We start from the raw sequence: 25,589 nt of genomic DNA, 5'->3' as shown, positions 1-25,589 counted from the left end.
TGAAGAGACGGGAGGTTGGAGAAAACTGCATAATGAGGAGCTTCATAAATTGTACTCTTCTCCAAGTATAATTAGAATGATCAAGACAAGGAGGATGAGGTGGACAGGGCATGTGGCACTAATTGGGGAGACTAGGAATGCGTATAGGATATTGGTGGGAAAGCCAGAAGGGAAGAGGCCACTGGGAAGACTAAGGCGTAGGTGGGTGGACAATATTAAAATGGATCTTAGAGAGATAGGATGGGCTGGTATGGATTGGATTGATCTGGCTCAGGATAGGGACCAGTGGAGGGCTCTTGTGAACACGGTAATGAACCGTCGGGTTCCATAGAATGCTGGGAAATTCTTGAGTAGCTGCAGAATTGGTGGCTCCTCCTGAAGGGCTCAGCTCCATGAATAAGTAAGTAAGTACCATGCTCTTAGAGCCCTTCAGGTTTTATTAAACGCGGACTATTCTGAACGTGTGAATTTCATTTTAATCTAAGAGCAATGTGCCGCGCTGCCGTATGAATCAGATGGATATGGCAAGGTGTTCTAAAACAGACAAGAAAAAGCTCCGTGGCCTTAGTCCGCAAGAGAACTATACCAACCGAGCGACTGCCGCTTGTCGGCGAAGTTAGTGCTAATTTTAGCGGCTAGAGGGTGTCGCGTGGTCAACGCTACGAATCCCCAAGGCCGTTAATTTCGGTTTTATAGACCGGAGCCGCTATTTCCTTGAAATAACTCCTCAGTTATCTTCCCGAGGCTGAATGGACCCCGTTCCAGATCCACTATTTCTCAAAAATCTAGTAGCGTCGGGAATCGAATTCGGACCTCTGGATCGGTAGCAAGGAACTCTGACCACTAGACCACACAGGTGGTCAAGGTGATTTGTTTAATATCTATTTATCGTTTCTTTCTCTGCTTTGCGTTTTGTTTTGTAATTTATTAAAAAATCAGGAAGTCTCGAAATTTCCGATACACTGATCTCTCTAAAATAATACACACTTTTGCGCAACTCACGGTGGCAGCAGGAATGTAAATAGCTTTACAGCCTCTCCACACCTACAGCAAGCTATAAAATTTTCCTGCACAGTTTTGAAAAGTTCGCGAAATATATCGTTGGTTGCAGCTAGTTTTTCTCAGACACGATCACATTGACTTACCGGACTGCATAAGCTCTGACTAACTACCTGCTACTCGGAGCTACAGCCCTGGGTGAGCCTTGGCCTCATCTACGACCAGTCTCCACAACCAATGCGTGTTGTCATAGGAATGGATCCACCCATGATGATTCAAGGCTGGTTGTTATGTTTCTGAACAAAATCCTTTTTACAGGATGATGTTATTAGCCACATGCCCAACCCCCAACCTGGAGGACCAGGGTATCTCTCTTAGTCTGGACTCTACCCTTTGACACTTCCGGCATGGGTGACCCTACTGGTAGTTAAACTACCGCCGGCATAGCTCTTCACATCACAGAGTCACGCAAGCCCCACCACCACGACAAGGTGGAGACACATTTGGTGGTAATACGACTATAGACTAATTCAAATAATGCGAGTGCTTGGCGATCATACTTCTAGCAGGTCGCGACTTCATTGGAGTATCGCCACCCACAGTTTAATAAACCTTTAACACGAAAATTAAATAATGGCAAAAGAAGAAATCGATTAAATATATAGAAGGAATTATTTTATCAAGATTTCTGTCTTCTGAGATGTGACATCCTGTAGTCTGTCTGATCATTACCGATTTTACCAAGGAACATATTGCCTCCATCTTCAGGGTCAAGCAGTAAGCCAATAAACAAACAACCAAACAGAATGCAGCAAGCGGAGGGAATAACTGGAGAAAACAAACGGGCAAAGATCAGTCAGGAAGCCGAAATATCAAGACTCAACCCTGAGAATGGAGGTAATACTTTCTATCTAAACATCGGAAAGTTTCTGCCAGACTATACGGCATCATAATAAATGACAGCACCCTTCAAGAGATCTATGAATCAATAATCAGTACACTTTATGCAGATTTACTAATTTTGATTATTCAGGAAAATAATGTATTAACACACGTGTCTCTATATAAGAAAGTAATTTAACATCCGTTCCCTTCCAGTTGCAACGAGTTCGCGGGAATGCCGATAGAGTCACCTCCTGACAGCTTGCATCCTAGGTAAGAACACAATATACCGTTTCACTTCGAAAGTCTCTCTCTTAAGTTACAAGTTTACAGATGACCCGCTGGCGATTGCTACGGCTGTAGGCCGATGGCCAAATTTGTGCCGGTGACTTTGGGTACTCTCCTTCGCCCGAGATCATCCCTGTGAGTAAGAAATAAAAGGAGTCCCATAAATGCTCGTTACGATGGCATATTAATACAATTATCAACATGGGGGGCTAGTTCGGTCGTTTGGGGCCAGCAGAGTAAGCTTTCGATCTGAAATCGTAGAGTCTTGTCTCCGAAACGTCGTTTCAAATAAAACATTATGACCGTGAACAATTTCCAGAGAGTTGGTAAATAAGAGATTTACTGTTCAGTATTACAACGTGCCTTTGGGATTAGTTCCTAAAAATATTTATTAAGGCGATCCTGGCTCTTAGGAGGTGCAGCACAGCCTTCGACATCTGTTACAGACCAATTATGTAACTCTCGTCCATAGCGAGATGCATGTGACCTCATGTGACGAGCGCGATTGTAGTGCGGCGTAGTCGCGTTTCCTCCATGTTTGATCCTAACGACGATACAAGGAAGCAGAGATAAGATCCATGGCATTGCATTAATACTCCCCTCCCACCGCCGCAGACCTTCCAGCAATGGCTTCCTCGTTCACTAAGTGCTTGGCGTGTTCTTTCTCCCTAACTTTGAAATCTGAAACCTTTGGTATCCAAACGGTGAAAGTACCCATCAGATGCGCAGGTACACCCAACCGTAGAGACGTATGGAAGAGCGGAATTACCCCATCACATTGACAGATATCGACCCTGTGCAGAGTATCCGTGGATAAAATATGAAAACAAAACAATTTATACAATATCACTTGATTTACAATAATAATAAATAATAAACCATATATATATATATTTAAAATTATTACTGTTAGTAATTTGGGTCACGCGGTATCATAATTGGTTGAGGCACTATGTTACAAGCAGTAAAGTCGCGGGTTCCATTCCTGGTGAGGCCACTGGATTTTTCAGTCGACTTAATCCTTCCAGCTGCATTATGGCCCTGGGGTCGACTCAGCCTCTAACATAAATGAGTACCAGGAATATTCTTGGGGGTAAAGGGCGNCGATTATATAAGCATATTATATAATAATAATTATAAATGCGACTTTAATCCCGAGCATTGTCTAGTTGATGTCAGTTACATCCATTTCAACCTCAGAGACAGTGCCCTAGATATGGCGATGACTGTTAGACAGTGATTCTGACAGAAAGGGATTAGAAATTTCTGGGCCGTAGGCAGGTGTGTGTATGTGTGTGTGTATGTGCGCGCGCGCTCTGGTGCGAAGAGATAGCGCACACACAAGAACAAACTTCTGCATCGAAAGCACACAGCCCCGTCTGGAATCGAAACCGATATTCAACTCAGTTCAAAGGAGTTTCAGAGTTTGATGGGATTTTGAACATATTCCATTTACTCTGATCTCTCCCTCTCTCTCTCTCTCTTTTTTTTAATTCTTCAACATAAATTGGAATTTCTGTTCCTGTAATTTATTTGAGCTGTAGGTTTAGTGTGCAGACCGAATGTTATATCAGTCACTTAATGGAAACATTTATATTTGTCCGTTGATAACTAAACAGTATTTCACAGCATCACAGACATAAGATTTTTATTAACTAATCTGCCTATCAAAAAATACAAAAATCTTTAGTTTTCCGCACCATGTTGTGTTCCTTATTAAGACGAAGAAAAGGACCTTCAGTTCATGTGTATACTGTTACGTGTATGAGTGACTACAGACGGTGTTTTGATCGGTACTTGGACTTATTGACCACTTACAGATCTAACTACAAGTAACTATAACGCTATCGCCAATTCACACACTCTACAATTCACTACAGCACGCATTAAGTCTTTTCAATATGCTATGTCTTCACCAGTCGTTGTCCAGTAACGGCCTTCAACGACGGACGTTCCCCTTCCTCTGGGTTCCCGAACCATCCCCTTGCCACAGCTACCGGTTTCTAACAGCAACAGCTCACGACTGAAGTTCAACGGTTCTCTAACTGACTCACCCACACTCACTCATCAACCAACTCGCTCCACTTCACTCAACTCGACTCATGCACTACACTCACTAACTGAACTCGGTCGGTCGGATAATATAGTCTCGGAGCGGACCACATAGAACATACCGCTTCTAACAGGACTTCCATTGTTGCGCGCATGCCGCTGCTTAACAGTGGTTGTTGTCTCGTTTTTGTTTCGCTGTCTTTACCTAGGAACGAGTATATATGCCAAGATACATAACGATTTAATTGACATTTTCGTATTTAATCCTTTGCTTTTCTTTTAGCACAGTTCCCTGTATTCTTTACTATTTCTCTTTTACACCCATCTCTGTATTTCAAACTTGTATACATCATATTGTGCATCTTCCTACCATCTCAGTATGGATATTACTGATTTTCTTTTATTTTCTATTTCATTTGAAAATATTCTTTTAACCAAATCTGTTTCTTCCTTTTTATTCACATCTCTCATCCAACCCAATTTTCTCTATTTAATATCCGCCATGAAATCAGGATTTTTTATTTTTTTTTACAATTTCCTCTGTTCTTGTTTATCTCCGATTTTCCAAACGCTTTGCCATGTGTATATATCTTACAGGCCAACCGACGAATACTGCACAGATGATATCACAGACTTAAAAATAGTTTTGTACAGAATAAAGATAATCTATATTTTCAGTTATCCTTCGGATAAAGCACAATAGACCACTGTAGGTCGCGGTGCAAGGGCCGAGAAGGCCCACTCCTCATACAGTCATTCATATCCTTCGGACATGTAACATTTGAGGTTACATTATTCTAGGATGTGACATCATACAGTCTGCTAGAAGGTCACTGACGTTTAGGGAAAAGCATACTGCGTCCATCTTCAGGGTAAAAGAATAATTCCAAGCAAACAGAGTTCCCTGCTGTTTGGTCGGTTTACTTTGACCATAAAGATTGAGGCAAAACGAGCTTCGGAAACGTCGATAAACTTCTACCAGACTACATTGTTCACATTTCTGAGAATTTGTTCAGACGGAGGTCTTCTGAGTTGTGACACGGTGTTGTGTTCTAGCATGATACCGATGTAGAGAGAAATGTTTCCCGACAGGCCTGTGTTTATAAGGATTAAACCCGTTGGTAGCATGGAAAGTGTTTAGAATTTGGCCCAGTAAATTTAATTAGAAGATTTTTAACATAGGACAGTACCTGAATTAATATCATTGACTATTCTAGTCTTATCAGAATGGAATTCTACTGATTGGCTTGATGCAGTTTGTTTGATATACACTCATTTAACAATGAGGGATCAGATTTCCTGGAACAGTGTATGTACACAATCATTCATATGAATATCGCTGCGTCAAGCGACCTAAAACAATCGATTATCGCTGTTTGCTTTATCTCGAATTACATTCCATGACAATTGACTCATGACATACTGAATCAAATCTCTTCCCCTTAGGCGAAATTCAGTTATTTGAAGGGATGTCGAGTTTACATAATGGCGGATTGGTGCAAATGAACTATTAGTTATACTCGTACAATGATTCACTTCGTACGAGGGAAGCCTCATTGTTATCATTTTACTTTCAAACCCGTTTTTAAATCCCTTCATTACATTTTAATTCAGTGAAAATTAATAGGGTTATCAGCATCTGAAATCATTTTATATTTTGGGGCTATTAAATTATTGATATTGTGACATATTTGCGCTATGCAGGATACGCAACAGCATCGGAGAGCTGCCGCTGCTACGGTAACAGGCCAGTAAATACCCCTCCCCCTTCCCCGCGGTGACGTAACAGCACTTCCCACCGTGACGTAACAGGGGACAATGCTGGTAACACGAGGCAACAGGGAACGGTATAAAAAGACGGCTGAGCAGTATGTGAAGAGAGTGTGTGATCAGGAGTGACACAGTGTGGATCGTGAAATAACCAGTCAGTTGCAGTCGCTGGAGTGAATGGCAGTGACTCCAGCAGGAGAAGTAAGTGTGATACTGCAGATGGCAGTAACTGTGAAACTGTGAATTGTGTAAATGTGAGAGCTAGTGTTCAACAAATTCGCTACATTCAATATGGCGTAAAGTTAGTTGTCGCGTTATATACCTAACACGTGACAACATTAAGGATCACACAGACTCGTTCTGAAAAAAAAACATTTCACATCCAGTACTTATTATTGTAATCACATACACCCAAGTTTCAGGCGTTCTTTGCAAAGCGAAAACAAGAAAGAAACATGTGCAAAGACATTATACATACTGTTTCATACATGCCTGATCTTGACTCCGGTGCCTAAGTACGAGTACGAAAATTAAAACGTTGCAAATTCACCAGTTGCCTATTGTACTTAGTTTATAATTCGCTCAGGACACGAACTTTTCTGATTAAAGGCGTTAATGTATTGTGTTCACAATAATATAAGGTCCAACTACAGTTGACTTCAGGTACATTTGACCCATAGAGCACACACTATCTCATGATACTGCTGTGTTGAATTCGACAGGTTTTGTTCTACGGTGCACAGAGTATTATATGGTCCAGCTGGACTTGGTCCACAATACTCATAGTGCTTGGTCCACAGTACACAGAGTATTATATGGTCCAGCTGTGGCGAGTGCCAGCTGGACTTGCTCCACAATACTCATAGTGCTTGGTCCACAGTACACAGAGTATTATATGGTCCAGCTGTGGCGAGTGCCAGCTGGACTTGGTCCACAATACTCATAGTACTTGGTCCACAGTACACAGAGTATTATATGGTCCAGCTGTGGCGAGTGCCAGCTGGACTTTATCCACTGTACGCAGAGTGTTATATGGTCCAACTTTGGCGATTGTAACCTGGACTTGGTCCACAGTACACAGAGTATTATGGTCCAACTGTGGCGATTGTCAGCTGGACTTCGTCCACAATACACACAGTACTGTGCTGGAGATGAGAAGGGGAACAGTAAACATTTGTTCCAGCCTTTCCTTTCTGTCCATCTGTGGACAAAAGTTTTATTTTTTTTCCTCTGTCTTGTAGAGAAAAAAAAGTTGTTTTAGATTCCGATGCAGAGAGAGAACGGCTTCTATAAAAATAAGGGAGAGAGGTACGAGATGAGAAGCAAAGAGAGGAAGGAAGGTGGGTAGAAAGGAGAGAGAGAGCTCTGATTGGAACAAGTTTGGCGAATCGATGTATTTCATATAACTTACATTGTGTACTGCCTGGCGCCCGCTGGTCCACTGGTTATAACTGAACAGTTCCAATTGGACTATACAGACTATCAGATTACTTGTAACAAAAAGAGTATGAGCGAACAGAAAGAGAGGAATGAGTTGTAAGAGAGGATAAAAAATTCAGGTCTATAAACTTGCAAATCCATCCCAGTTCCTTCAGTTTCTTTATTATAGTTCTTCAGTCATTTCTTCACTTGTTCCTATCCCTCGTTCGGTTCATACGAGTACAATGAAAATTAATATTTCCTTCAGTAAATCTCATAAAAGAAGAGAAACAGAGGAGGGAAGATAATGCACAAATATAATAGACAACTAAAATGAGCAAGCACTTTGGTAGTCTGAAGAATGAAGGTCAAAATTGTGGCAGAGTTATGGGTCTGTCTTTCGGTATGATAATCCTGTTGTAAAAATATTCGTGAATGGGAAAATGGGAATGTAAAAACCGAGGCGAAAGCGTAGCTGTGAAGTAATTAAAACATATTGTCTAAGCTATTTTATCTGTGGATAGAGAGCCACAGCTCTGCGACGAAACAAATTAAGTGCTTTCAGTTTAATTTATTACTGTACTTACAAAAATTATTGTAAGGATGAGATGAAAACCCTGAATTTTCACTATTTCAGGTTGCCATAGCAACAAATTTTTGAGCGTTAAAATGTTTTAAATAGGCAATTAAGCAGTAGGTGAGGAACGAGAGGGTAGATATTTCTTTGATTGTATCGTGTCTCATCCATGAGTACTGAAAAATTTTAATGATGTGTGAACTATAGCATACTATACAAACGAGGCGGTTTACAATTGACTACTTGTGTGTACCATTCGTGGGAGATGGCTTTAAACTTCGGCTTCGGACGCATCATTCAATAATACGAGATAATTCGTACATAGCAACTGGAAAGAAGTACGGCAGAAAGGAGGGGAAGTTAATAGTACGAAAGCTTATATAGCAAATGATGAGGCTTTCACGTCGAATTCCTATGATTTTGCCTTTAGTTTTGTATTGGTATAAAATTTGGTCTCTCACATTAAGAATTGAAAACAGACTGGGGGTGTCTGAAAGGAGAGTGGTGAAGAGAACATTTGGGGGTAATTTGACGAAGTTTGTTACTGTAGACAGGCTGTGTCGAAAACATTTTCTGTAGACCGCAGCATCGCTTGGTGCTTGTTGTTGCGCAGAGATCAGTATCTTGCTGAAAACACAGCTCTCGTTCTACAACTTTCCAGATATCGTGCATAGATATTTTGACGATATTTATTCTTTTCTAACAGTTTTCTATAATATTCTTCTCTCAAGGTTAAGTACATACATGGATGAAATTATTGGGGATCATCAGTGTGGGTTTCGACGTAACAGATCAAGTACAGATCAGATCTTTAACATTCGTCAGATATTGGAGAAAAAATGGGAGTACAATGAGACAGTACATCAGCTATTCATAGATTTCAAGAAAGTCTATGATTCAGTCAGGAGGGTAATATTGTACAATATTCTGATAGAGTTTGAGATACCCATGAAACTAGTTAGGTTGACTAAAATGTCTTTAAACAAAACGTATAGTAAAGTCCGTGTAGGTAAACATTTGTCTGATAAATTTCCTATCCAGAATGGTCAAAAACAAGGAGATACTTTATCGTCACTCCTTTTCAACTTTGCTTTAGAATATGCCATTAGGAAGGTCCAGGAAAACCAGGTGGGAATGAAATTAAACGGAACACATCAGCTGTTGGTCTATGCTGGTGATGCGAATCTACTTGGTGATAATATAATGACCACAAAGAAAAATACACAAACTTTAATTGACACAAGTAAGGAATTCTTTTTATTGCTAGTGGGGTGGGACTAAGTCCCTTGTACTGCGGCCACTTCTGGCCTATTGTACCAGCCCCAGATGAAAGGTGATGGTGATTGTGGAGCAATTGGTGGAATTAAAATTGGCAGGGGAAACCGAAGTACTAGGAGAAAACCTGCCCCAGCGCCACTTTGTCCACCACATTCCACTTGACCAGACCCGGGATCGAACCCGTGTCGCCGCGGTGGGAAGCCAGCGACTAACCGCTTGAGCTATGGCGCAGCCAAGTAAGGAGGTTTGTCTATAAGTAAACACAGAGAAAACTAAGTATATGTGGCTGTCTCGTCACCAAAATCCAGGGAAGATCATGACATAACGATAGATAACAGATATTTTGAAAATGTGGCACAGTTCAGATATTTGGGGACGACGATAACAAATCGAAACCTGATTCAGGAGGAAACTAAGAGGAGACTGAACTCGGGTAATGCTTCCTACCGCTCGGTCCAGAACCTTTTGTCTTATCGTCTGCTGTCCAACAACATAGGCCATGACCACAGGTTTCCACATCATTTCTAATTCATCTTCCGCCAAAGTATTAGACGCCATATAGTCCACCTATGAGCCAGTGTAGCTCAGTCCGTATACTGACTAGCTACGGGCTGGATGAATGAGGGGTCGGTGTTCGAGTCCCAGTAGGATCAAGAATTCTCTCTTCTTTACGTCGTCCAGACCGGCTTCGGGATCCACCCAACCTCCTATCCGATTGACACCGGGGGCCCTTTCCCCGCAGGGGCGTGAAGCTGACCACTCATCTTAAACTAGTGCCGAGGTCAAAAAATATGGATGTATACATCCACTCTCTCGTGCGTCCTCATGGTGTAGTGCTTAATTACTTAGGGATATGGACAACTTCTTTTATGGTCTATCTACTTGCAGTGGCATGAAACACAAGTAATACCAACACTTGGACAGTGTTCCTATTAAGGCCCGGGTGAGACATATTTGACTTTTTTGAGTAACGAGGAAGCTTGTCAGGAATGAAAGAAAGAGGAAGAACAAGAATGTAAAAGGGGAAGGGAAGAACAGTGAAAGTGAGTGGGTGGGGGTTGTAGACGCAGCGATGGTGGGGAGACACTCTTATGCCCCTCGATCTTTACTTCCAGTGTGAAGTCACGCACCGGCGAACAGAAGAATAAATAAAGAAATGACAGTATCCACGTATATAAAATTCTAGAGCTTCCTATTTTGTCGTTATGAACGTTAGTAAGTACTTAAACGACAAGCAAAAAAATAACCAAAATAAGCTGCAAGTGAAGATTACGCTTTAAATATTGTAATGCCCATCTATATGTGCCTCTAGATAGCAGCGCTGCCTAATCTATTCTGTTATTCTATCAAGTTTGGTATTGTCACGTATAGGGGGTGTGCGTGACTTATAGACGGGTATTGGACATTATAATTGGATTTATTGTCACCTTATACACACAGCTCGGAAATACAGGCAATACAGCGTTATCACTGATCTACACACTTTTCAGTTCATCGTTACATACACACTAGGGGTCTCAGTCTTCACTAGTCGTATCCTGGCAACGGATTTATAACCGTCTGTCGCTTCTAATCACACATGAAATATTCTCTGCACCACCTAATTCCTTTCTTGCCATTATTCTGCAAATGTCAACTCAATTCAATTACTCTACTCCCAAGCTCATATCCTGGCAGGTTGGCTTCTCGCGACTCGACCGAGTTGTTCTCATCTGAACTCTTTTTTACAACTTTGCATGAACCACGCAGAAAACATTGCCTCTTTATTTTGGGAAGGCGTGTTTACAGCGCAGTTGCATAACAACGGAAGTTACTCGATTGTTGTTTGCGTATTCGTTGCCGCGGGAATGTGTTCACAGAGTCGTTGCCTAACAATGAATATTTATTCTGACTTCACTATTCCGGCTTTAGGACGTCATACCACAGTATCTTAGAATGGCCAAGCCATAGCTCGGGCGGTCACTCCGGCTGGTCAAGTCAGGTCGTGTGGGATTTGCCGTCGACAAAATGACACTGCCGCGGGTTTTCTCAGAATACTTCAGTTTCCCCTACTTATTTGCGTTCCTTTCTTTCTCAGCTATAATCGAACTGGCAAAAAAGCGATCTAGGGCAGTTCATAATATACATATGAAATTACGATTTCAGAATGTCCCTCAAGGAGCCGGGTAAGTTCAGTCAGTGTAAAGGTGGACCACGGGCTGGAAGGTCGAATGGTCTGAATTCGATTCCCGGCAAAGGAATCTACGCCACAGCTTCCGCACTACCTCCAGGCGCACTCAACCTCCTATCCAACGGTTACCGGGGCTCTTTCCTTGAAAGTACAGCTACTGGACATCAAACTGACGGCTCGACTATATCTAGTGCCGAGGTTAAGAATGCATGGATCCACACCTCCACTTTCCTGAACGTCTACATGGCATGGAAATTAATTAATGAAGCACAGAAACAACTTTAAAGTTTGACCTTTACACTCAAGGGCTTTAATGTATAAGCGTGGATCACAGTAAAATGTGTGCATTTTGTATGATGTTGACCTGAGCAGAACCCCGTTGACATTTAACCGGGCTTTATGTTAGTAAGAGAGATTGTGCTCGTTTTTCATAGTCTAAGATGAAGGCGACGCTGTAAAAGCAAAAATAAATGTAAAGATATCCCTGTAACAGGCCGTGGAGGCCCATAGGTTTGTGAGACGTCGAGGCTCCCACATTTTCTGGACAATCGGTTCACAGATAGCGGTGAGGTTGCCAGTCTTACGCTCCGGTCGCCCTTCACCCCCACGAAAGTTCCTGGTACTCATTTCTGTTAGAGGCTGAGTCGCCCCCAAGGCCACAGTGCGGCTGGGTTTGTGGCATAGTGCCTCAACCAAGTACGCTAGCGCATGCCCCCATATAAGTGATAATTAGACTCTAGAAGTAAATAATAATGCAAAATGGAACAGAAAACTTGAAAATAAATAATGCCTCAGCGAGATACGAATTGAAGTAAGCAACCACGCATGAACATGAAGAGGTTTTCATAGAGACACAAGTAAAACTGTGCCTAAAATATGTTTCAGTATGCGGCAACATCAGACACTGAATTGGAACATTATGTCATCATTTGATGTTTAATGGCTTCTGTATTCGACGTACGAAAGGAAAACGTCGTATCAGAGATATTTTTGAGCAACCAGGACTTTTTTTTTTTTGCAAGCTCTCATACTCAAGATATGACTTAAAGTCTGTCCATTCTGCGAACTTTTGCAGGCAAACTTATGGCAGAAAATGATAGGTAATGTGTTTGAATTTCCCACTGGCTTATGAATATGGGAAGTATCTTTCTGGCTTCAATAACTGACGATAACGTCACCACTGATCCTACAGTAGATGTAATATGCCCTAAAAGATATTTTAGATAGGACACATAGAAAACGTGGTCGGGTAGTAACTAGCTGCGGACTGGATGACGGAGAGGTCACAGTTCGATTCAAGATAGTCAAGAATTTTCTCATTTCTGCATCGTTCAGACCGGCTCTGCTGTCCACCAAACCTCCTATCCAATGGGTACCGGGGGTCTTTCTCCGGGGGTAAAGCGGCCTGAGAGGGAAGCTGACCACTCACCTCCAGCTAGTGCCTAGGTCAAGAAGATGTGGATATTTACATCCACTCTCCCACACGCCTTTAGGACGTCGTGCTTAATTAGTTAAGCACAGGGACGACTTTACCTTACAGAGAAAGTTTTCATATAGAGAAAAGAAGTAAATCATTTTTCTGTGTGTGATCATTTATTGACTGTGTTATGCTATCCAATTTTAAAAATATTTGTAACTTTTAACAAAATATGGTACATAATCACTACTTCAAATATTATGAATAATCCATTTAGCGTTCTCAAGTTGTTTAATGTGAATTAGGGACAGTCGGGGACATTGAATATATTAGGAGAATATGAACATGGTTGCCCATATCCGAATATCATGATTTTGCAAATAGCACTCCTTTTCATATTTGGGAGTACCCTCTTCAAATCTTGGCCCGGAGATCGGCTATTCTGAGGTTAGTCGTAGTTTTCTCCAGTCTCTCCAGATAAATGTCAGGAGAGTAACGCTAAGAACAACCTCTTCATCCACATCCTTTATAATTCATTACTGTAGTCGGAAGGTCGCGGGTTCGATTCCCGACGAGATCATTGAATTTTTCAATTTACCTAATCCTTCCAGCCACACTATGGCCCTGATGTCGACTCAACCCCTAACAGAAATGAGTACCAGGAATCTTCCTGGGGGTAAAGGGCGGCCAGCGCATAAGGCTGACAACCTCACCGCCATCTGTGAGATGATTGTCCAGAAGATGTGGGAGCCTCGACGTCTCATAATCCTACGGGCCTTCACGGCCCGTTTAACTGATTGGTGATGCCATGAAATGTTGGAAGCATTGTTAAATAAACAAAGAGGGACTGAATAAATAAATGTTTGTATCGGTTAGATGTTTGATGTAAGAAACATTACTATATTTGCATGTAAATAGGCTTGACCGAAATGGAACGTGAGGTTGTGGAGAAATATGGGGAAGACACGTCAAAAAAAAAAAAAGAGTTTCGGAAGAGGAAAAGTAATAACAAGACGAATATTCTAAAAAATACATTTTTTTCCGTAAGGAAGCTAAAAGAGAATGCTAAATTAAAAGTCAGAAAATGGGGAAGTTCGCATTCGAAATTGCCAGGAACAAAAATTAATGACGTACAAGGCTGAAGAGATGGAGTGGGTGGGGGGACCCGAGGAGGAGGAATGGAAGTTTCCCCACCTTGATTTGTTTTTTTTTCTTCTTCTTCTTACATTTTCTTTCTGATAGCTGTTCAGATGTTAACATTATACAAGAATCGAGTCATCTCTTTCTTTCGCCTAATGATGTCCGTCTGTTACGGAATTGCAATTGACACCGAATGCAGATCTACAAAATGGCTGCTCGTTAAATGCATACCCAGGGTCTGTACTCAATGGCTTTCACGATAGATACGTAAATCAAAATGTATTCGCAATGTTGGCAAATATGAGCAAGGCTCATCTTGAAATTAGGGTGAGAATCGTTTCTGGAAATGTCTGTTATTATTCAGATCAAAAACTTTCATTATTCCAGAACTCTGAAGATATACAAAAAAAAATTACTATTTGTTTTCTACAGCTGTGAAATATGGACCCTTACTTTCAAGCTGGAACATAAATTACAAGTGTTTGGAAATAAAGTTCTGAAGATTTACTTATAGGAGTTGAGGTTCTCACACCGGTGGTTGTAAAGAATTCTATCTTCTGGGATATAACCCCGTGTAGTCCTGCTTCATGCTGATTTCTTCCTTGGCTCATTTTTCGATCCTGAAGACGAAAGCGACATGTTCCTACGAAACATCCGTTCATTTTCAACGGACTACACGACGTTATGCCGATCACAGTCGCTACGCGGTCTAAGGCATGGACCGTCTTCGCCCGATCAAACACTAGGATCGTGGGTTCGAAGCCCACATGAGGCACGGATGTCTGTGATCATTTATTCTGTTTTTGCTGTCCTGTGTGCAGGTAGCGGCATTGGGATGAGCTGATCACCCATCCAAGGAATCCTATGGACTGTATAAAAAGATGAAATAACTGAAAAAGCGGCCAAGGTCCAAGAAAGGGCTGTAGAGACATAGAGAGATAGACATGGCCTTATATCCCTGAAGAAAGAACTTGCCGATTTATTTGCTTTTAGTCTATTTAAGAACCTGTCGGTAACTTAGATATGGAGCGTCTAATTACAACAGTGAATAATGAACTGCGAAGGATGATAAAGAAGACAGATGTAGCCCCATCTCAGGCCCCATACGGCACTTCACAATATCTGTTCAGCTAGTCAGGAAATTAAATCGTTTTACGAAACCCAATGTTTCATTACCGCGTTTACAAGAGCCAAGAATTTTTCTCTTTCGTGACGCAGATGAATTGAGTCCACACACTGATACTATATTCCCTCAAGATCTGTTTTAATATTATCATTCATTCTGAATCTAAATTTTGCAGCTGATCTCTTTGCTACAAGTTTCCCAGAGAAAATTTTATATGTATTTCTCTACATGTCCCCCCCCCCTTCTGATCCGCCGTGGTTCGGTCATCTTAATAATGTTTGGCAAACAGTACGTGTCCTGTAAGATATGAGGTTTTCACGGCGGTGACTATGAATTTTTATGCACCGACGAAGTTGCACAGGGACGGCCAGAAGTGAGAGTGCTACTTGAGAATACACAGCGCAACAGGAAGCTGCAGGATATGCAGTCTCCCGGAGGAAGTTGCACAGGGACGGCCAGAAGTGAGAGTGCTACTTGAGAATACACAGTGCAAGAGGAAGCTGCAGGATAAACAGTCTCCCGGACGAGATTCGAACACAGCCAATCCAGGATGCGAGACAACAGCATTATGGACAAACAAACCTATTTCTACATGTTGATAATATGAAAATGCATATTACTTATGAGTAGTACAAACAGGACACGTACTGAAGAAGGCAGTCTTCTGGGATGTGGCACCGTGTAGATGTGGTGTTAACCGACTTTTCGGAGGAAAGTATCGCCTCCGTCTTCAGGGTAGAAGAAAAAGTAAGAGAATCCGCAAGCGAAGAGACAGTGAGAACAGGTCTGTCTCTTCGCTTGTGGATTCTCTTATTTTTCCTTCTACCCTGAAGATGGAGGCGATACTTTCCTCCGAACGTCGGTTAAACCACATCTACATGGTGCCACATCTCATAAGACTGCTTTTTTCATAGTCACCGCCGTGAAAACCTCAAATCTTACATAGCTATATTGTCACGCTTTTAAAGGTGTAAAATATAAACTATTTAATTTTAAAATAACATGCCACGATTACTAATAGTTCTTGTTGATGAAGTTCATCGATGTTAAAACGTCTGTCAGCACGAATATTTTCATCATTTTTTGGATGATTTCATCAGTGATAACGGGTAGCCTGACACTCCTTGTTTCGTCATGAACATCCCTTCTTCCCGCTTCAAATTCACGACAACATTTTGCCACATTTTGCCTGTTCGTAACATCTTTACTGTAAACAGAAACAAGTTGGCGATGATTTTCGGCAGTAGTTTCTCCTTTCGCCTGAAGAAATCGAATTACTGTACGAACCTCACGTTTGGCAGATTTTTTAATCGACACGGCCATTTTAAACACACACCACTAGCACAAAGTTGCGTGACTATGACCGGTGAACTCTGACCTGTCATATGGTTCCTATCTCACACGGCAGCACTGCCATTTCTGAAAAAAAAAATCCCTTGCATTTTTACTGGACTTGTATCTTTACTTTACGGGTATCCCTCGTATTTCATTGTCCGTAGGTTTTGTTGGGCCGGTCACGGTAGCCAAGCGGTCTAAGGCACGCACTGTCTTCGCTCGCTCGGAAGCCGGGATCGTGAGTTCGAATACCACTCAGGGCATGGATGTTTGTGCGCGTTTTTCTATGTTTGTGTACAGGTAGAGGCCTTGAGACGAGCTGATCACCCGCCCAAGGAGTCCTACCGTATGTCTAAGATCTAGAAAACCCGAAGTGAACGGAGAAGTTCATGGAGGTAGGCCTAGGCCCACTGGAGCTGTAGTGCCAAGGGGAAAAAAAGGTTTTGTTGGTCTGGCGGATATCCTCTTGGTGTGTTGGTTTTTCTTTGGTGCTGTTTGTAGCTGTTTCGTTTTAAAGGTGTCAAATACATATATTATTTTAAAATTATTAGCTGTTCAGCTACACACCACCAAATAAAACAAACACATCAACAGGATATACAACAGACTCACAAAACATGCATACGATGTGATATTTTAAAAATAATTTTACAATTAAATTATTTATATTTTACGCATTTAAGAGCGTGACAACAGCGCAGCAGTTTCCACTACAAATTGCACATCTGATGATGGCAGCCATTTAGGCTACGAAACATATAGTTTTTGAATAACCGGAAGAGACGAATGCTTTTGATGCGTGGATTTTATTGCATCGACGGATTTGCACAGGGACGGCGAGAATTGAGAACGCTAGTGTGGACTCTGAAATTAAATTCTTAACTTTTTTTTTGTTCCTTCAGGCAGTTCTCAGGATGGCATCTTGATCAGTCTACTGTCGATTCTTTCTAAATCCTTTCCAATTCATTATTCATGGAACATCATACCCTCCGAAACTATGTAGTCTATACTGACAGCGTCGTATGGTGAGGACGGCGGAATTCTGAACTAATGTAGACCATCTACTTGTCATGTCAGTAGGAATGAAACAGTCACCCCCTAGGGAATCATGGGAGTCCTTTTGCATACGAAATATAAAAAAGTGACGCAGTGTAATGCGGGTGGCTCTGTGACGTAATGGAGGAGTAATAAAATGATAAATATTTTAAATTATGTTCAATGTCGCAACAAACATATGCAGTCTTTATGTAAGTTCCTTGAGGAGTACATGACAGACAGACAGTTCTTGTCGAAATACGTCCATAAAAACGAAGAAGAGGTCATTAAATTTTAAGAACGTTTACTCGCAGTTATGAAATATAGTTACAGTCATTTGTGTATTCAGTAAAGGAAACATATGCATAACAAATAACAATTATCATGATACGTTGTTGGCAAAACGTAAGTTCCTTTTGTTAAGTAGCGAATTTCCTTCTACTTTATAATTTTTCAGTTTTTCTCTTTCTGCATTTTTTCAAAAAGTTGTCCTTCAAAAATTCGTTGCCCTTACCACGTGACACCCTCTATCCACTGAAGTTGGCACTAACTTCGCTGCCAAGCGGCGGTCGCTCGGTCGGTATAGTTCGCTTGCGGGCTAAAACCACGGAGTTTGTTTGTTTGTCCTTCAAACACTGTTCTGGTATGAACGCGAAATTTTGCATTCTACGCCTTGTTTTTAAGTAACCTCTTATATTTACGTAAACAATTCTTTATTGTCTTTAGAATGAATTATAAATAAATGATTCACGTATTTAGCCCTTTAACTCAGAGTCATTACCACTTATACCGTCAGTCTCAACATTACAAATTTCTTAATTTTGTCCACAAAGCGCTTCGCGATGAGTGATTGTTTCTCTAAACGACATTTTTATGTACAGCTTTATGATTTCCTTTTGCTGGTTACTTATTTGACTTACATATCTACCACAAAGATATAGGCAGTATGTCCCTCCGAAACGTCACTTCCGCGTCACGTCTTCGTAATCACTGCTGTGAGAACCTCAGGACTTACTGATGATCTTATAATTCTCGTGCATGTAAGATGAAGATTTCTGTCTCCTGGTATATAACGCCGTGTAGTCCGTTATATCCCATGAGATAGGAACCTTCATAACCACTTCAAACCTTACAGAAATTAAGAAACTTTATAAATTCAGCTGAAGTATTATAAACAAGTACAACTGCATTTTTTCTTCATATTAAACCTGTTAATCTAATTAGATACATAAACGCAGCGTTAACTTGTCTGAAAGTTTTAGAGTGGATGAAGTATTTCTCTTCTCTTATCAAAACATTTGGCTAATTACCTCACTTTTTTTCCTTCGCGTACAAAGTTTCTATTGATATTCTCCTTATCTGAAGCGAGTACTGGAGAAAACAATGTAAGATTAATGTAGCGGGACCCCGATACCAGATGTCTCTGTGCTAGAGTTAACTGTATTCCACAAGCTCAGGTAAGTGCCAAGTCCAAATAAGACTTTCTGAGGAGTCTAACTTTGTTCTTACTTAAATAAGTTATTTTTATTTAGTATGTAACATCTTCACAGTCTTTACCACTGGAACGTATTTACAGAGCAGTTATCTAGCAACCGTGTCATTTCATAGCAACTCGGCCGTTGCCTAGTCAATCGCCGCACACAGAAGCACTAGATTAGGAAGTTGTAATTACCGAGACGCTGCCCAGCAATGGTCCTCTCCGCGGCGCTACTGTTCAATATTTCCTGCTTACTCCAGTCATCGCAAATGTCAAATGTACGATATTTGTCTGATATTTTGACGTCTGTCTCGTCTGGCTCCAGCATTTCGGCTTTCAGGATTAGGGGGGTAAAGTAATACACAGACAGCAAAGTGATATCATAAGCGTCCTTTAATTTTTTTTAAATAAGGAAGGTAGGCTAAAATTATTTTTTTTTCGGACGAGCTAACGAGACAGCTTTATATGGAACTTACTGATATAGACTGTTAACAAGCACGAAAATACACGGATATGATTTTGCGACAGAAAGCGGGGCTAAAGCATACAGTACCCAAGAAGACAAGACGAAGCATGCGGACATAAATAAACAAGAAGTTCTGAGAAGAACTAATCGCCTGCTTTCCTTTATACGACACGGACCGTATTTAAATACTAGGCGTCCAACAATTCTTCCAAAGTTTCGTGTGTATTCGTTGTCGTGGCAAAGTTTTAATCGAGCCGTTGCCTAGCAAAGAGAAAGAGTTACACATATAGACACATAGAGTGCCGCTGAGATTGGCACAAATGTCATGATATACATACAAAATTTTTTAAAGACTGATTCAGACATTCAGAAGTTGATAAGGGGAATTCAAAGACATAGAGACAGCATGGTGATTGAATAAACCTACTTTTTTAAAAAAATAAGGAAATTATGCTAAAAATTAACGTGGGCGCAAAGAGACAGAGAGTGGTTAAATAAATTAAATAATTAATAAAGGCAGAGTTTGTACATATAAGTCCTTTATCATATATGATGTGATGAAACAAGTTACCACAATGACCCGAAGGGAAAAAAACCAGGGAAAGCTGTTCATATGAGATCCAATACTGATGCTTCATGGCACTTGTGCTGATAACTGCAGCTAGATTGAAGGCAATTCCCGCTATATTGACGATACTCAGTCTACGCAGGAAGCTTCGGAATCATGAAGTGGGGAACCTATGTGACACTGCGATTCCAACATATCCTTGCAACCCCAGGACTTTACTAGAGGGACTGAGAAAACACTGGAAATTATAGGTCTCCGATTTTCGTTTCTATTTTGAGTTTTCTTCGTATCAGAATCAGTCGCTACCTGACTAACTTCATGGAGCTGAGCCCTCTTGAGAAGCTGTCAGTTATGCAGCTACTCAAGAATTTCTAAAATATTTTATGGAATTCTAAGATTCATTACCTTGTTCACAACAGACCTCCACTGGTCCCAATCCTGAGCCAGAATAATCCAGTCCATACAACCCCAATCTATCTCTCTAATATCCATTTTAATATTATACTCCCACTTACGCCTTGGTCTTCCCAGTGGTCTGTTTCCTTCTAGCCTTCCCAACAATATCCTATACGCATTCCTCTTCGCCATATTCGTGCTACATGCACTGCCCACCTCATCCTCCTTGACTTGCTCATTCTAATTATACTTGGAGAAGAGTACAAGTTAAGAAGATCCTCATTACGCAGTTTTCTCCAACCTCCGGTCGCTTCATCTCTCGCTTCGGGCAAAATATTTTACTCAACACCCTGTTCTCAAACATCCTCAGTTTATGTTCCTCTCTTAATGTCAGAGACCAAGTTTCACACCCATACCGAACCACAGGTGAAACTATTGTTTTGCATATACTAATTTTTACGTTTTTTGAGACAGAAGCGGTCATTGTGTTGCAGATTTCGGAGTTTCTGATAATGATGTCTGGGGCGGTGACCCAGATGTTTTGGTTTATGGGTTGCAGTACAGACAAAGATTTCGAGCGGGATAGAGTAGCTGTAACACCCTATATTCCTATTCGGGATATGCTGGGTTCGAATCTCGGGCCGCGACACCGGTTATTCTGACTGTGGGTTTTCGCGATTTTCCTCAGTCCTTCCATTCGATTTCCTGTACTGTATGTCGATGGGGCCATCGTTGCTTTCATCTATATGCCTTCCAGTTCGTCCAACAGCCTCCCGCTCAGCGCCACACTGTCTGCGGTACGGAGAGCTTCGTGAAACAACCGAACAAGAAGCAGACAATAATAGGACATCCTCTTTTTTTTGGGGGTGGGGGCGGAATCCGAAGGCTTGTTACGATGTTATGACCCAAATTATGTATCCAGTATACAATCTCAAACCGTATATTGTTAAGATCCACTTTTGGTCTACTTTCCTTACTTACTCATCTACTTACTGTTTTATTGCTAGTGGGGTGGGCCTAAGTCCCTTGTACTGCGGTCACTTCTGGCCTCTTGTACCAGCCCTAGATGATAGGTGAGGGTGATTGTGGAGCAATTGGTGGAATGAAGATTGTCATGGGAAACCGAAGTACTCGGAGAAAACCTGCCCCAGCGCCTCTTTGTCCACCACAAATCCCACTTGACCAGACCCGGGATCGAACCCGGGCCGCCGTGATGAGAAGCCAGCGACTAACCGCTTGAGCTATGGCGCGGTATGATCTACTTACTAATGGAGCTGAGCCCTTCTTGAGTAGCCGCCAATTCTGCAGCTACTCAAGAATTTCCCAGCATTTTATGGAACCAGAAGATTCATTACCGTGTTCACAAGAGCCCTGCACTGGTCCCTATCCTGAGACAGATCAATCCAATCCATACCATACCATCCTGTCTCTCTTAGATCCATTGGTATCTTTCCTTCTGAGTCTACTTTCATTTTCAAAAAATAGGAGGGGCGTGCGAGATCACATAGCTGTTTCTTAGTGCGTTCAACTTCATTCTTTTCATATCCTGTGCAGTTCGCATTGTATAAAATGAGATCATCTTGCAGTCTGTATCCCCCCAAAATATTTTAGTTTTCTAAGTGGTCCCTGTCTTGTCAAGGAGGCTTATGTGATCATTTTGCTCTTTGTATGTCTTAGTGTCCCGCTTCCAGAAATTTCGTTTTCTCTGCGGTCCGTGTCGTATGAAAGGAAAGTAGGCAGTTGGTTGCTAAGTTCCAACGTTGCTACTGCCTGTTTTTCATGCATACCTCCGGATTTAAAATTTATCAAAATTAAGTTCTCTTGCTGTCAAAGCCACTAAGATTATTTTCCCAAATTATATGTCGACATTAATTCAGAAAATCAAAATTTCGCATTCCCCGTCTCAAGCCACTGCTTATAACCATCATAACTTATTCACTTTCACATTTTCCTTATCAAAAGGATGACAGGGTGAAGTATGCTAAACTTGTAACAAAATTATACTATTTCTCTCTCCCCCCAATAAAGTGTCTCGCTTTTACTATTATTCTTCTCTTTATCTATTCTTCTACCATACTTTCTATCTCTCTTTATCTCTTTTTCACGAACCTCTTGTTCAAATATCCCATCATTTGACTCTGTGTGCTCCATTTACTTGAAGTGGCCCGCCAATGAGCCATAAGGACCTACCTGTGCTTCTGGTGGTCTCGCCTGCCACTTGTGGTGTCCCTGTAGCTTGTGTTCTTCCCGTGCTGGTCAGTCTCATACACGCAGACGGCAGTCTACAGTTTGCGTGGTGTCGGAGTGCACGCAACACCCAGTTCTTATCTCGGTTTAGGATAAAACAAAAACCGTATAAGCAAAACAAAGAAAATAAAAAATAAATATTCGAACTATCTCAGAATAACCTAATTTCACTATGCTTCAAGTCCTATACATCAGCGTGTGAAAAAACAGTCGCCTTCAGTGAATTCTCTAAGAGGATGTTGTAGTCCTCATTTAAGCCTTCTCGTCCGTCCGTCTATCTGTCCTTACGAGCTGGAATCCTATCCCTATACCCGAACCAACCTCCAACCCCAACTGTCGCAAACCTCGCCGACACATTCCACACTTTCCTACACCCCCCCTCCCTGTTACCATCATCCTTTTCAGCGCAAGCGCATTGGGCGCCAGTAATCCCCTCTCTCCCTCAAGACCCTTACAGAATCCATCGCCTCAACGAGAGGTTGTAGAGCTTCCAACTTCATGACGCCCGCCGTCACCTTCTTGCGTCGGCGTACGTGACGTTATGGTTCTTTCATTGTTACGTACCCTCCCAGAGCAGTTGACCGTGCGGGGACCGTGAAGGGAGGGTGGTCACTGTTTCACTGAGTAACCTTCTTTCGGGCAACGTTGACTTCTGCATGAATATTTAATCTTAACCCCTCTGTGCTTGTGTTTAACCGTTCTTCTCACAATATTTCCGTGGTGACATATATTTCCCGCTGATAAAAGAAACACGAAATGTTGGGAGACGTCCACAGACATGTATTCACATGAACTTCTCAAGCACCAAGCGGATTCAGACCATAGATATCAGTTTTGTGGAGCAATGTACTTTGTGTACGAGCCGGGATAGCTCAGTCGGCGTAGCGATTGGCTGGACGACCGGGTTTCGATTCCCGGAAGGGACAAGGGATTTTTCTCCACTCCGCAGTGTCCACACCGGCTCTGGAGCTCAGCCAATGGGTACCGGGTGTGAATATGACCACTCACCTCCATCTAGTGCTGAGGTCAGGAATATTGGAGCTATACCTCCACTCCCTCATACGCCTTCATAGCGCGGTTCTAATTTAATTAAGCACAAGGAAAACTTTAACTTTTTCCTTTAATGTAAAACATTGAATGTATCTACATAATCGCCATTATTGCATGGTATTTAATTACTTACAGGGATAATTTTACCTCTACTCCTTGCACAAGAGAAAAAACATAAAAAAGGTATTTATTTGTTTAAGAGTTTATTTACGCTACCAGTACCTCAAACTACGAATGATTTTCTTAACCTGAAGCTGATCTAATAGCAATTTAATTGGTGGTCATTTATTCATTCATTAGTCGACGACTTAACGGCCTTTTATGGGGCACTGACCGCTTTGTCACTTTCGTAATCCTATACAGTCGGTAGGACCCCTTAGACGGATGATCAGCCCGTCGCAAGACCTCTACCTACATACAGGACAGTACAATCACAGAATAAATATACATAGACATCCATACCGCGAGTGGAATTCAAAGACAGTTCATGCCTCAGACCGCGCGGTCACTGTGNAAAACAAAAAAAAAAAAAAAAAAAAAAAGCAACGTATCGTCCTGACAAAGTTCTTCGAACCAGAGGGCACATGCAAGTATACTACAAGGAAGAAACATGCTGTTTAACGTTAAATATAGCCGTACACGTCGACAGAAACGTATTTCCCACAGACCTATATTTGTGACAGCCAAAACAAATGCGTACCTCAGAAAGTAAGTCTGTCCCTATGTTTAATTAAGCACCACGCCGTGAAAACATATGGAGGGGTGAAGGTGTCACTCCAGAAGTCTTAGCCTTAGCACTAGATGGAGCTGAGTGGTTTGCTTCACGCCCCGGACACTTTGCCTCCTGTACCCATTTTATAGTTGACTTCATGGGTAGCAGAGTCCGTCCGGACGCTGTGGAGAAGAGAAAAATGTGTTGTCCCAACCGGCAATCGAACCCCGGGTCGTCTGTCCTCCAGCCCACACCCTGGCCGCCTTACCCACCGATATATGCAGGCCGTTAAATGCATCTTCTCTCTCTCTCTCTTTGTTTTGTTAATATTCTTCTCCACGTGGATGAGACGGCGAAGTACTGTTACTGTAGCAACGTGATGAAGCTGTCAGTTGCACACTTCGCGTTCACCCACTTGCTGATAATCGATCTGATTCTTCTCCACTCTGCCTCGCCTTCTTTTTTCTCAGTAGCTTTTTTGATCTTTTCGCCCTCTGCAGGATTTGAGGTTCTTGCAGCGATGGTTACCTTCTGGGATATAGCGCAGTGTAGTACGTTGAAATTCAACCGGCGTCGGTTTCGTTCTGGGATATAACGCCGTGTAGTACGTTGAAATTCAACCGGCGTCGGTTACCTTCTGGGATAAAACGCCGTGTAGTACGTTGAAATTCAACCTGCGTCGGTTACCTTTTTGGATATAACGCCGTGTAGTTCTTTGAAATTCAACCGACGTTGGTTATCTTCTGGGATATAACGCCGTGTAGTCCGTCGAAATTCAACCTGCGTCGGTTACCTTTTTGGATATAACGCCGTGTATTTCTTTGAAATTCAACCGGCGTCGGTTACCTTCTGAGATATAACGCCGTGTAGTTCTTTGAAATTCAACCTGCGTCGGTTACCTTCTGGGATATAATGCCATGTAGTATGTTGAAATTCAACCGGCGTCGGTTACCTTTTTGGATATAACGCCGTGTAGTTCTTTGAAATTCAACCGACGTTGGTTATCTTCTGGGATATAACGCCGTGTAGTCCGTCGAAATTCAACCTGCGTCGGTTACCTTTTTGGATATAACGCCGTGTAGTACGTTGAAATTCAACCGGCGTCGGTTACCTTCTGGGATAATACTCCGTGTAGTACGTTGAAATTCAACCGGCGTCGGTTACGTTCTGGGACGTAATGCCATG

At 41.8% G+C, this 25,589-nt stretch overlaps 1 protein-coding gene across 2 annotated transcripts in view; it reads right to left on the bottom strand.

Moving 5' to 3' along the window:
* The window catches only part of LOC111865785, a 325,696-nt gene that overhangs the window by 261,310 nt on the left and 38,797 nt on the right, over nt 1–25,589 (bottom strand). Inside the window, exon 1 of one of the 2 annotated variants that reach the window (XM_033751957.1) lies at nt 22,586–22,964. The exons of the other annotated variant lie outside the window; for it this stretch is intronic. Coding sequence (XP_033607848.1) covers nt 22,586–22,661 — 76 coding nt within the window. The 5' untranslated portion in view covers nt 22,662–22,964. Of the gene's footprint in view, nt 1–22,585; nt 22,965–25,589 lie in introns of those variants that run through there. 2 annotated transcript variants of the gene reach the window in all.

The sequence above is a fragment of the Cryptotermes secundus genome, unplaced genomic scaffold (genome assembly GCF_002891405.2).
Source record: "Cryptotermes secundus unplaced genomic scaffold, Csec_1.0 scaffold683, whole genome shotgun sequence".
Classification (NCBI taxonomy): Eukaryota; Metazoa; Arthropoda; class Insecta; order Blattodea; family Kalotermitidae; genus Cryptotermes; species Cryptotermes secundus.
The sequence above is the reverse complement of the archived record's forward strand: the minus strand, read 5'-3'. Positions and strand labels throughout refer to the sequence as shown.